At 34.7% G+C, this 12,359-nt stretch overlaps 1 protein-coding gene across 1 annotated transcript; it reads right to left on the minus strand.

Annotated features, from left to right (window-relative positions):
* Positions 1-8,621: 8,621 nt before the first annotated feature.
* Positions 8,622-11,951, minus strand: LOC120115076 (probable serine/threonine-protein kinase abkC). The gene is made up of 5 exons (XM_039135836.1): positions 11,709-11,951; positions 10,118-11,462; positions 9,688-9,957; positions 9,303-9,458; positions 8,622-8,997 (listed from the first exon to the last, which is right to left on the minus strand). The coding sequence occupies exons 1-5, from the start codon at positions 11,714-11,716 to the stop codon at positions 8,878-8,880; spliced, it is 1,899 nt and encodes a 632-aa protein (XP_038991767.1). The 5' UTR covers positions 11,717-11,951; the 3' UTR covers positions 8,622-8,877.
* Positions 11,952-12,359: the final 408 nt, after the last annotated feature.

Raw genomic sequence — 12,359 nt, forward strand, 5'->3', positions numbered from 1 at the left:
TTTCTTTTAAATCTATTAATGATGTATCAACTAGTAGAGTATTACAATTGATCCATTTAGATCTTTTTGGGTCAACTAGAACTACTAGCTTGGGAGGAAAACAATATGCATTTGTCTTGGTAGATGACTATTCTAGATACACTTGGGTTCTATTCTTAAGTACTAAAGATGAAGCATTAGAAAATTTCATCACATTTTCAAAAATAATCCAAAATGAAAAAGGTTACTCTATCACTAGTGTTAGAAGTGATCATGGAACTGAATTTGAAAATCTTGGATTTATTGAGTTTTGTAATTCTAATGGTATTAGCCATAATTTTTCAGCACCTAGAACCCCTCAACAAAATGGAGTTGTTGAGAGGAAAAATCGAACTTTAGAAGAAATGGCTAGAACCATGCTTTGTGAAAATAATTTGCCAAAATATTTTTGGGCGGAAGCCACAAATACCGCTTGTTATGTTGTAAATCGAGTAATGATTAGGCCAATTTTAAAGAAAACTCCATATGAAATTCTCAAAAATAAAAAGCCTAACATTAGCTATTTTCATCCTTTTGGATGTAAATGTTTTGTTTTAAACAACGGTAAAGAAAACCTTGGCAAATTTGATGCTAAAAGTGATGAAGGAATTTTTCTGGGTTATTCCTTAAATTCTAAAGCTTATCGTGTATTTAATAAAAGAACTTTAGTTGTAGAAGAGTCTATACATGTTGTTTTCAATGATAATCCCCTTCCGAGGAAGGATTCTTCTGTTAATGATGATGTAGGTATTGTACAAGCAAATGACGTTAGACATGACGTTGGAGAATCATCATCAAAGGAAGAAACAAAAGATGAGGAAACTCATGATCCCCTCGAGAATCCAACCAGTGAAGAAAGGGAAGTATCTTTTCCAAGAGAGTACAACTATGTCAAGGATGGTGAAATTATAGGTGATCCATTAAAAGGGGTAACTACTCGATCTTCTCTTAGAAATATCTATAATTATGTTGCATTTATTTCATACATAGAGCCTAACAACATCAAAGAAGAATTAAAAGATGAACATTGGATTATGGCTATGCAAGAAGAATTAAATCAATTTGAGAGAAGTAAAGTATGGACATTAGTTGAAAGGCCTAGTAATAAATCTACTGTAGGTACTAGATGGGTTTTTAGAAATAAACTTGATGAAAGTGGTAATATAGTGAGGAACAAGGTTAGACTTGTTGCTCAAGGCTATACTCAAGAATAGGGCATAGACTATGATGAAACATACGCTCTCGTAGCTAGGATGGAAGCAATTAGAATGTTATTAGCATTTGCATGTTTCAATGAATTTAAATTATATCAAATGGATGTTAAAAGTTCATTTTTAAATGGTTTTATAAAAGAAGAAGTGTACATGGAACAACCTCCAGGTTTTGAAGATTCAAATTTTCCAGATCATGTTTTAAAATTGACAAAAGCTCTTTATGGTTTAAAGCAAGCTCCTAGAGCTTGGTATGAAAGATTGTCAAATTTTTTAATTGAAAAAGGTTTTTCAAAAGGGAAGGTTAACACTACATTGTTTTTGAAGCATAAAGGTAAAGATTTATTAGTAGTTCAAATTTATGTTGATGATATAATATTTGGTTCTACTAATGATGTTCTTTGCCAAGAATTTTCTAAGCTAATGCAAAGTGAGTTTGAGATGAGCATGATGGGGGAGCTCTCATTTTTCTTGGGACTCCAAATCAAGCAAAGAAAAGATGGCATCTTCATCAATCAAGCTAAGTACGTCAAAGATATGCTCAAGAAGTTTGGACTGGAAAATGAGAAACCTCGTGACACTCCAATGAGCTCTTCAACAAAGCTTGACTTAGATGAAGGAGCTAAATGTATAGATGTTAAATTATATAGGTCCATGATTGGATCTCTACTTTATCTAACTGCAAGTAGACCGTATATTATGTTTAGTGTTTACTTATGTGCTAGATTTCAATCATGTCCTAAGGAATCACATTTAGTAGCTGTTAAGAGAATCTTTAGATACCTTAAGGGCACTCCTAGTTTAGGACTTTGGTATCCTAGAGACTCTAGCTTTAGCTTGCATGCCTTTTCTGATGCGGATTATGGAGGATGCAAATTAGATAGGAAAAGCACCTCCGGTACTTGCCAATTCCTTGGAAATATGTTGATTTCTTGGTTTTCAAAGAAACAAAATTGTGTTGCATTATCTACCACTGAAGCGGAATACATTTCAGCCGGTAGTTGTTGTGCACAAGTTTTATGGATGAATCAACAACTTTTTTGATTATGGAATTGAAGTAGGTACCATTCCTATCAAGTGTGACAATACTAGTGCTATTTGTCTCACTAAAAATCCCATCCAACACTCTAGAACTAAGCACATTGAAATAAGACATCACTTCATTAGAGACCATGTCACTAAGGAAGATGTAGTTCTAGAATATGTTGATACTTTGCATCAATTAGCGGATATCTTTACAAAACCCTTAGACAAGGAAAGGTTTTGGACACCTAGAAGAGAATTAGGTTTAACTAACCTATCTTCACTTAGTGTTTAAAATAATTTAGCACTTTTAATAAATACTGAAAAATGCTTATAATAATAATTTTTGATTGCATTCTTGCTATTAGTTAGGGGGAGTTTATGATTCTTAGTGAAAATTAATTTTATGTTCAAATAATGTTTAAAGATTAATTTAATTGTTTGAACATAATTATTTTTCAATATATATGAGTTGCCTATACCACTAGAGAAGATTAATTTAGCATTTTATGTGCTTAAAAGTCAGATTTTAGCATTTTGGTGCAGAGGGAATCGATCCCCCTTGAGGGAACCGATTCCCCCTTTGAAGGGGAACCGATTCCCCCCACAGGGGAATCGATACCCCCATGGGGTTCTGGTTATACATGGGCAGAACCCTTACTTTTATTCAAAACCCTTCTCTTCCTTGCCGCCGTTTCCTCTAAACTCTCTCCCTATCTCCATTCTTGCCTCAAATCAACATTCTTAATCGGAATTCACTTCAAATATCATCTTCTAAACCTGTTGAAATCATCAAAAATGTGCAAACTTCATCTAATCTCACTCAAATCCGAAATCCTTCAAGGTATTTTTCCAAAACTTCTATTTCATCAATTTATAAACATAGAACTAGTTTTAATTAGTTCTAGGATGAACTTTAGATCAGGCATTAATTGTGTTTTGCTTGAATTATGTTGTTGTTATGAAAACTATATTGTTTCTCAAAACCGTATTTTTCAAAAGTTTTCAAAAACTTTGCCCATTAGGATTGATTTAGAGAACCTTGAAATATTGAGGACTCAATTGAGTTTTGGGATTGATTGAATTACATACATGTGTTTTTTTTAAATTTGCAGGTTACATATTCTATTCCGATTCTTAAACCATGTCAAATCCTAAACGACCTAGGACATTGTCTAGTCGCTCAAGTCAAAACCGACCTCTTATTCCTCCACCCAATCCAAATAACCAAAATATGACCATTATGAACTCTTGTTTCAACGTACCTGGTTATGGACAAGATCTATACCATATGTACCATACTTGTTTTGAGTCCTATAAAATCTGGGAAGAGTGTATCCCTTCGATCCAAGCTATAGAAGATATGGACTTCCAATATCTTCCTACTCTTAAATCCTATAAGTTTGATAAACTCTTTTAACTCAAACCTTTGGTTTATCATCAATTAGTCCTTATTTTTCTATTCCAATGTGGTATGTGACCAAAACGAGCTCCGATCTGAAACTATAGGAATTTGATCCTATCTTTTAGGACAATTCATTTTTATTGACTCCGGCACAATCGCTACCCATTTTGGACTAGATACCTCAGGTTTAATGAAAAAGAGACTGTGGATTCACCCTATAAGTCTAAGGATAGTGAGAGTACCCTAAGAACTCATCGTGATAGATTCCTTCATTATTTGATCTCTTGGTGGTTTAGACCATCCGGAGGTAGGTACTCCTCCCTTAGGAACATAGATATGGTGGATATATTGTATCCAACATAAAAAGAAGATTTATCTGCCACAGATCATTTTTAGTGAGTTTCCATAAACATTGTTCCTTCCAAGAATATAGAAACCTTGGTTTATGGTTGTCTCCTTAGTAATTTGTTTATCAAACTCGGTCTTTGGGTCAATGGGTTTATCGTCCTGAACTCAGAACTTTTAATTGTGAAACATTTTGATGTTCATGGATTGTTTTATTTTGGGTGTTTGAATTTGTTGGATAAATGGATATTTGAACTTATATACTTATATGTTTGGTGTGATTTATTCATTATTGCATCATTTACATCATTATTAGCAATATGACCAATTTTACCATATCACATTGTTTATGAATATTGATTATGGAACTAATGGCTAACGTTTCTCTTAATTGTGATCTTAGCAGCTTATGCATACATATACCTAATCAATTGGCTTAATATTTTTCACGTTTATTTGAATCTTTTTGATTTAACAAAAAGGGGGAGAAGTGTGTTTTAAGTGTGTTTTTAAAATGATAAATGGGAGAAGTGTTAAAGTAAGGGGGAGTAATTTCAAAACTTGATTTCAAAATCTTAAAATTACTAAAATGTTTTGTTATATCAAAAAGGGGGAGATTGTTGAAAACATTTTGATATTTCGATATAACAAATTAAGTTAAATGAATTTTAAGATTTTCCAAAATGATTTTCTAAGTATATTCGATATAATTATTCGAATATCAAAACATTACTCAAAATATTTCAAAAATCATTTTTAATCCTTACTTAAGTGTAAAATTAAGTTTTAATCTTAAAACAATTTCAAAATAATCTTTCAAAGTATTTCGAACCATTTCAAAGCCAAAAATTCCAGATTGCTCAGAGGGAACCGATTCCCCCCCAAGGGGGTACCGATTCCCCCCTGAATGGTTTGGCTCCGAGATTTCCAGAATGCTCGGAGGGAACCGATTCCCCCATAGGGGGTACCGATTCCCCCTGTTCAACGGTCGAAATATTTGAATTTTACACTTAGGGAACCGATTCCCCATAGGGGGTACCGATTCCCCCCACGCTCCAAACTGTTTTATTAATTGTTTTCACACTAAAACGGCTATATGATCTTCACTAATCATCCCCAACGTTCAGAAGAGATTCAAGGTGTATTTAAACAAGTTCTGAAGCCCTTGATCAACAAGAAATCATATAGAAACAAGAGAGAAAGCATCAAACACCAAGTTTGTGCAAATCAAGCCAATTTTCCTTTCAATGTTCATTTTGCTTTCAAGAACACCATTTGTGCTCATTTGTAATTATCTTTGAGTGTTTTTTTCTTGTTCTAGAATTGTGCAAACATCTTACCTTGTGAGGTTTTCTTGTAAGTTTGCAAATTTGTAATCTTCTCTTTGGGAAAAAGAGTGTTCTCAAGAGTTGGGGTATACTCTTGAGGGATTTTGTAAGGTTATCTCTTTGGCCTCAAAAGAAAGAACAAATTAGTGAATTTGTTGGAAAATCCTTAGTGTGGATAGCTAAGGTAGTGGACGTAGACTTTATTTGAGAAAGTCGAACCACTGTAAATCGCTGTGCAATTACTTTCAAATTTTCTGCAAAAGCTTCCACGAAATTTTTAATTGCCAATTCACCCCCCTCTTGGCCGATTCCGTCGATTGATTAACTCAACAGTGAGTTTGAAACATATAAATAGTTGGATGACTATTTTATAACTTTTATTAGTCGATGGACTTAACAAAGTAACATCTTATAGTTAGAGTATCATTTTGTTACTTTTAATAATCGGGCACTCAACAAAATAATACCCTATAATTAGATGACCATTTACATATTTTTCCCTAAAATATAATAGGTTAATATATGGATAAAAAATTAGGGGTGTTCAAATTTGGGTACCTGAGACTTTTTGAACACAAAAATTCTACCCATTATTTAGCCCGTAAAAGATGAGTACCCATAAAACTCGGGTATTTGTATTTTCAGGTTAGGTTACAAGGTTAATATTTATTTTATTTTATTAATTTATATTAATTTTTAGAATAATCTTTTTAGAAAAAACACAAAATTTAAAACTTAAAAGTTTATAATATATAATATAAACATAAAATTTATAAATTCAAAATATATAGTCTAAAAATAAAATATAAAAATATAAAAAATAAAATAAAATAAAATAATAAAATTACAACTAAATTTAAAATAATTTAGGATTAAAAGAAATAATTTAAGAAGTAATTAAATGTTAAGATGGAATAATTTGAAGAAAATAGAGATTTAAAACATTAGAGTAAAATAATTTTGAAATTAGAAATGAAAAATCTAATTAAAAATAAAAAATAGTAATAAAATAAAAAAGGGAACCAAGTTGGCATGTACCCGATTAAGGGTAATTTTGTGACCGGGCCCGACCCGAAAATCCGTTAAAAATAACAGGCCAAGTACTCGATTCGCAAAATCGAGTGTGTACTTCTAAAATACTCGATAATTTTATATTGAATCGACGGGTTGATTGGTTGGGTATTTTTGAAAACCTCTAATAAAAACGATAAAAATCAATTTTAATAAAAAAATCTATTAAGAGTATAATTCTTTAGAGTAATTTGGACAACATTTTAAATTTAATAAAAAATATTATATTTTTATAACGAATTACATAATTATTCTGGTTACAACTTAAAACATTATCGTAAAGATATTATTAATTATAAATAAAATTATTATTAATTATATAACTTTTTTTGAATAACCAAATAACATTTTAGATTAGAACTTATCATAATATAATATTCTCGACTGTAGTTAATAATTGAGCCCAAATCAAAGTTAGATTAGATTGCTTAAATATTGGGCCCAAGTTTCGACTATCCTAATACACTCGGGCTATATTGTCGTTAGATGGGGTTTCTGCTCCGCCTAGAACCGTCAGTGATGAGAGTTTTCGGGTTCCGGCTAGACATGTGGAGCTAAGCTGGAGTCTGCTTATTCGGGTCATGGTCGGGGTTAGGACGTTGGAATCCTGTGCAAATTCTTAAAAAGAGGAATTTTTTTCGTAAAGTGAGTTAGATAAAGAAAAATGATATAACCTTTATAGCTGAGCATAATACTAATTATTGATATTTCTCATATCGTCCTTCGAACAAAGTTTTTTGGGTTCCTTTTTTATAGTTTAATCATCTACGGTAATATCAATAATTTCATTGTGAATTTTTTGGGACCCTTGCTATTCCGGGACCCTGTTGCGTCGCGCACATTGCACATGTCTAGCTTAGCCTTTGATTCGGGTAGGGTTTCAGGTCGGCATGGATCAGCGCCGGTGTCTCCATTGTCAACTGGAGGGGGCATTCATGCTCTTGAGTATCTGAAGCTGCACATATTGGTTTGGGTTCTCAGACTTCGGGTTTGAATGCTGCCCAGGCTGCTTTAGGATTGTACCCTTAATGCTGGGACATCTCGGAAGGAGGTGACATTAAGTGCTCTGGAGCCTGTACAATCGGCATGGTCTGAGCAAAGTGCCGCCTCAAAGTTGGCTCATGCTAGTGCTCTTGAAAAGGTTTCTTCGGGTCGATGGCAGTCAAAGCAGTCCCTTCAAGTTCAGAAAGATGTCGAAGTTGGTAAACATTCGGAAGTTGAAAATGGTTTGCCCTCCCAGGGTTATGGTGATGAGATGTACAGCAGAATGAGTCTTGGGGAGTATTCGGATGTAACATTGGCAAGGCATGTAGAAAAGGGATTGAATATTGAGGAAGGAATTCATGGTGGTGGTGTAGAAAGGAGTTACCCAACTATGAGAGGAACCATAGTCTTAATTATTTGGAAGTTAAAGAAAATAAATCAATGGTCTAAATTATTATTTATTGTTGCGTCTTGGTATCTAAACTTTATATCCTAAAAAAATTATATCTAACGTTTAGTTTAAGTTTTAATTTGATATTCGTTGTTAAAAAAATTAATAGAAAGGTTGATGAGATATTCTTTCTATTTTTCGATGATGATGCGACATTATCTTATGGTGACACGTGAATAATACTGTTATGTTTTTATTGATGGGTACCAAAATGAAATCTAAACTAAATGTTAAGTATGATTTTAAAGAAGATAAAATTTGGGTAACAAAATAGAGCAAAAGTAATAATTTAGGTACGAAATGTGTAGTTTACCCAAAATTAAATAGACGTTTTTGTTTACAATTCGTTTAAAGAAGTTGGCTTAATGATTTTCCTAAGTTGGCTTAATGATTTTCCTAATTCGTTTGAATCCCAACATTATAAAAATGCAAAAAGTTAAATCGAGAAGAACATCCCATAATGAATCCTTATGGTACTCGAATCCCAATTAATCTATCAATAGATTAGATATTAAATCTTTATACCAAACTAACGTACCGGACCAAACCACACAAATTCTATTTTTTTTAATTGTTTGGGACGATTACAAGACAATATATGTTTATAATATTTCTTTAACCATTGACAATATACACACCCTTTAACTAATGAGGCCGCTCAGGTTCAAGCAAATCCTATATTTCATTACAAATGATCACAACATAAAACAAGAGATTTATGATTATTATCACAATACTTGTAAACTTGGAATTGTTTTGAACTCCATTTTGTACAAGCAATTTGAAGGAAAAGAATAGTTTTTTTTTTTCACTTTATTTCCTCTTTTCCCCTGTTTTTGTTTTGTGAGTCATTGTTGAAAGTAGCAAGTAATTACACTAAAGGAATGAAACTTCAGATTAGCTCAAAATTTTCAAGATGAAATGATGATATGCTTTTCCACACTGGTATATATTCTAGTGTCTTGGCTCTATCAAAAATTGTTTCCTAGAAACAGCAAAACGTGAACCTTACCATCTCGAGAGCGAGGCGTCATGCATGTTTCATGGAGCCATCAGGCCATCAATGGTGTAGGAAAGAGATTTTGCCCAGTCTGCTTTGAGTAGCAATGTTTGTAGCGTTTGCATCACGTTATATTCGGGATCAAGTTTCCTTTGCCAACCCTACAAGCATCAGAACACAATATCGAATTCAATAACGATTAAATGCGTCTATTTTCATATTGTAAAGGCATTTCAGCCCTAGGACTATTACGAAATGATCTCGATTCTATCTTCCAGGCTCAACTAGTCGAGAAAATGTAATCCTCCTAACATGTAAACAAGAGTAAACACACAGACAAGGACTTCCTTCCTAGGAGATAAAGGACAGCAAAAGACGAGGGGAGTCGGGGTTGAAAAAGACGTCTTGAGTGATCGGTAAAAGATTCAAAATGAATGTTCGGACTCTCGTGAAGTGGAGGAGTTACCTCAAGAACCAACATTGTGACCAACACAGTGCATACGTTGCCATCAATATTGACTTTATGACGCCTTGCTTTCTCAAGCAGTTGTTCCATGCATTCGGCCGGATGGACTAGATCACCCTCTGGAGTACCCCAAAAAGTGAATGCTTCATCTACTTCCTGTTGAAACACGATATTAGAGAACCAAGCAGAAGATGAACACATGTATAGAAATACACCTTTAAGCATTTGCCTAAAATGACAAACATAGAGGAAGGGTTAATAAAAAAAGCATTCTGGACGGGTTGACTAAATGGGACACTAACAAGATAACAAAGAAAGCATTTTCCAAACTCCTCACTGTCCTGAAAGCCTTCAGCACAGTTTAGATTTTATCTATTTACATCACCTCAATAAAAGCCTTTGGGTTTGGGCAGTTTTGTCGATGTGATAATCTAAGTGTACTCTCAGCAGCGGTCAGGCCATCTCTTCGGGCAACAGCCTTAAAAAATTCCAATAAATTTAAACGATCACTCTTAGAAAGTTCAGCAGTCATGCCTACATCAAGGAAAATGACATGAGGCTTTGATTTAAAGAGTTGTTTTCGAGAAGACTTGCGCTGAGACACTCGAACAAGGATATTTCCAGGATGCATGTCAGCATGAATAAAGTTGTCCACCTGGAAGAAGAAAAGGAATCTTTTGGTTACCCGAGTCGCACCGAATTCTTATATTTCAAATAAACAAGACAATGGGAAACAGGAATCAAGCATCATCAAGTAGAAATCAATCATTTTCCCCCCATAAGCATAAGAAAACCAAGTAAAAGTAGTTGCCTACCAAAAGCATCTTTAAAAGTGCATGAGTTCCAATATGAGCAAGCTTGGTCTTAATCCTTTCAGGTCCTTCAAATCCATCGACATAGTGTGCAACGCTTTCCCCTTGTTCATATGTTTCCACTAAAACAGCAGGGTGCACAAGTGGATACACTGGCTTAGGAAAAGAGACATCTTTCCAGCTTCGGAAATTATATATAAAACGGTTCAAATTGGCCGCTTCCCTGGCAAGATCAACTTGAGACATCATGAAAACAGCAAACTGCTGGACGCTTTCATCCAATCTCAACCAGTTAAGAGTTGGAATGAACTTTGATAATTTTGCCACAGAGTTGATAATAATAAAATCTCTCCTAATTGATTCACCAACACCAGGATGTCTAACCTTTACCGCAACTAACATGGGCTTGACCCGTTTACCAGGATAGCGGAACCTCAAAAAAGCCCGGTGTATCTGAGCTATACTTCCAGAAGCCACAGGTTCTTCTTCAAAGCCTTCAAAAATTTCAGAAAGCTTGCGTCCAAATGCTCTCTCAATAGTTTTCTTTGTGTAGGCAAAGCTGTGTTCAGGAGCTTTGCTGTGAAGCTCTGAAAGCTTGGTGCATAGATCTTTAGGGAAGAGATCAGGTCGTGTTGCTGCCCATTGACCCCATTTTATGAATGCTGGACCTGCTGTTTCAAGTGTGCGATGCACAACCTCAAGCCACATTTTCCTGAACTGGAGGCCACAAGAGTTGGCAAATGGTGCCATTATTATGCTCGGAGAGAACAAAACACCAAGATACAGAGCCCTCACTAACAAGATAACAACTTCCATCACTGAAAGTAGTATAGATGAAACAAACGCATGCCCATCCTGTGCACGCATATACAAAGAATTCGGTGATGGGAAATAATCTGTCTCTACTACCTTCCTCTGTGCCAGTGCCAATGCCAATTGTCCGCATCCCAATCCAAAAATACCAGGAACTATCAAATGTGAGCGAAACAAAGCCAAGCTGACTGCTTGAGCAATCCTGCTCATGCAGGGGAGCGTATGACAACCAGAAGAACATTTTCGCCTGAGCTTTTTCCAAGCAACTTGGGCATTATGAGTCACAGCATTACTTGCAGAAAGGAACAAACAGTACCTAGAAAAAGAACCTCGAGATATCTCTTCCTTGGCATTATGCAAAAACAATGGAGCCAGTCCTCCAATGTTGAACCTAAAATGGGAGTATACTCTATACTGAGGTAATCGCAGCCCCATAGCAACGACTGTTCCATACTTGCTAAATTCTGAATGGCTCCTAGTTGGGTTTGAAGTGGCAGATGCTGCAGCTTTCCTAATATTTGCAAATGTCAAAAGTCTGCATCCCGAAAATTCTCGCATCATTTACTAAGCATATTCTATAAAACCTTATAAGCAATTTATAACTTAAGCAGAAAGGAAAATATTCCAACTCCAATTGTTAATTTCAGACAGCATGCAACCAAGAATTCTTTAATTCATCAAAATCAACATATAAAGCTATTGGAAACAGATTTTAATCTAATAATTCATTGTGAAATTCATCAATACATGTGATCATAACAAGAAGATTAAAGAGATGAACCTGGACATGGAGGTATGTATACAGAAAAAAGAAGGTGAAAAAAAGGGAGCGTCGGAGAGGCTAACGAGCGAAGGCGGTGAATAAGAGAATGGGAATAGGAAAACGAAGGCGAAGAAGAAGATCTTGAATGCATTGTCTCATTGATGTTTCCCTTCTAAGTAACGATCAAAGCTCCGATGAATTTCCAATTGCCCAAACTTCTTCATTCACTTTCTGTAGGTCTGCTAAAACCTAGCGGAGCGAGAGGAGGAAGAAGAAGAAGAAAAAGAGATCCGCGCCAACCTCAATGGGCCTAAGAAGATTGAAGATGAATTCAACTCTGCTATTTTTTTATCCATTCTTTCTGGGCTTGGGTAATATGATTTAGGGTAACTTACGCATTTATATCTAAATTATTAATTTTGATCCGTTTTAGTATCTAAATTTATAATTTTTTCAAAACCATAATTAAAGTTTTATTTTTTATTCATTTTCGCATCCCATTCAAAATTTAACGTTAACAACAACAACAACAACAAAACCCTATTCTCATATGCAATGGGATAAGGGGGAGGTGGGGTAGTAGGCTGGCCCCAACGCCAGGTTGAGAGCAGCTTCCGTGAAAGACCTCCGGCAGTAAGAAAATTAAAAATAAAGATAAAATACAATGCA

This window comes from Hibiscus syriacus, unplaced genomic scaffold, assembly GCF_006381635.1.
Source record: "Hibiscus syriacus cultivar Baekdansim isolate YM2019G1 unplaced genomic scaffold, ASM638163v2 tig00000778_pilon, whole genome shotgun sequence".
NCBI classification, from domain to species: domain Eukaryota; kingdom Viridiplantae; phylum Streptophyta; class Magnoliopsida; order Malvales; family Malvaceae; genus Hibiscus; species Hibiscus syriacus.

What these genes read in the sequence shown, in the direction of transcription:
- LOC120115076 (XM_039135836.1), bottom strand. An exon ending in ACCCAAAGGCTTTTATTGAG is followed by an intron (nt 9,459 to 9,687) that starts GTGATGTAAATA and finishes GTGTTTCAACAG; the next exon opens with GAAGTAGATGAAGCATTCAC. An exon ending in TCACAATGTTGGTTCTTGAG is followed by an intron (nt 8,998 to 9,302) that starts GTAACTCCTCCA and finishes TGATGCTTGTAG; the next exon opens with GGTTGGCAAAGGAAACTTGA.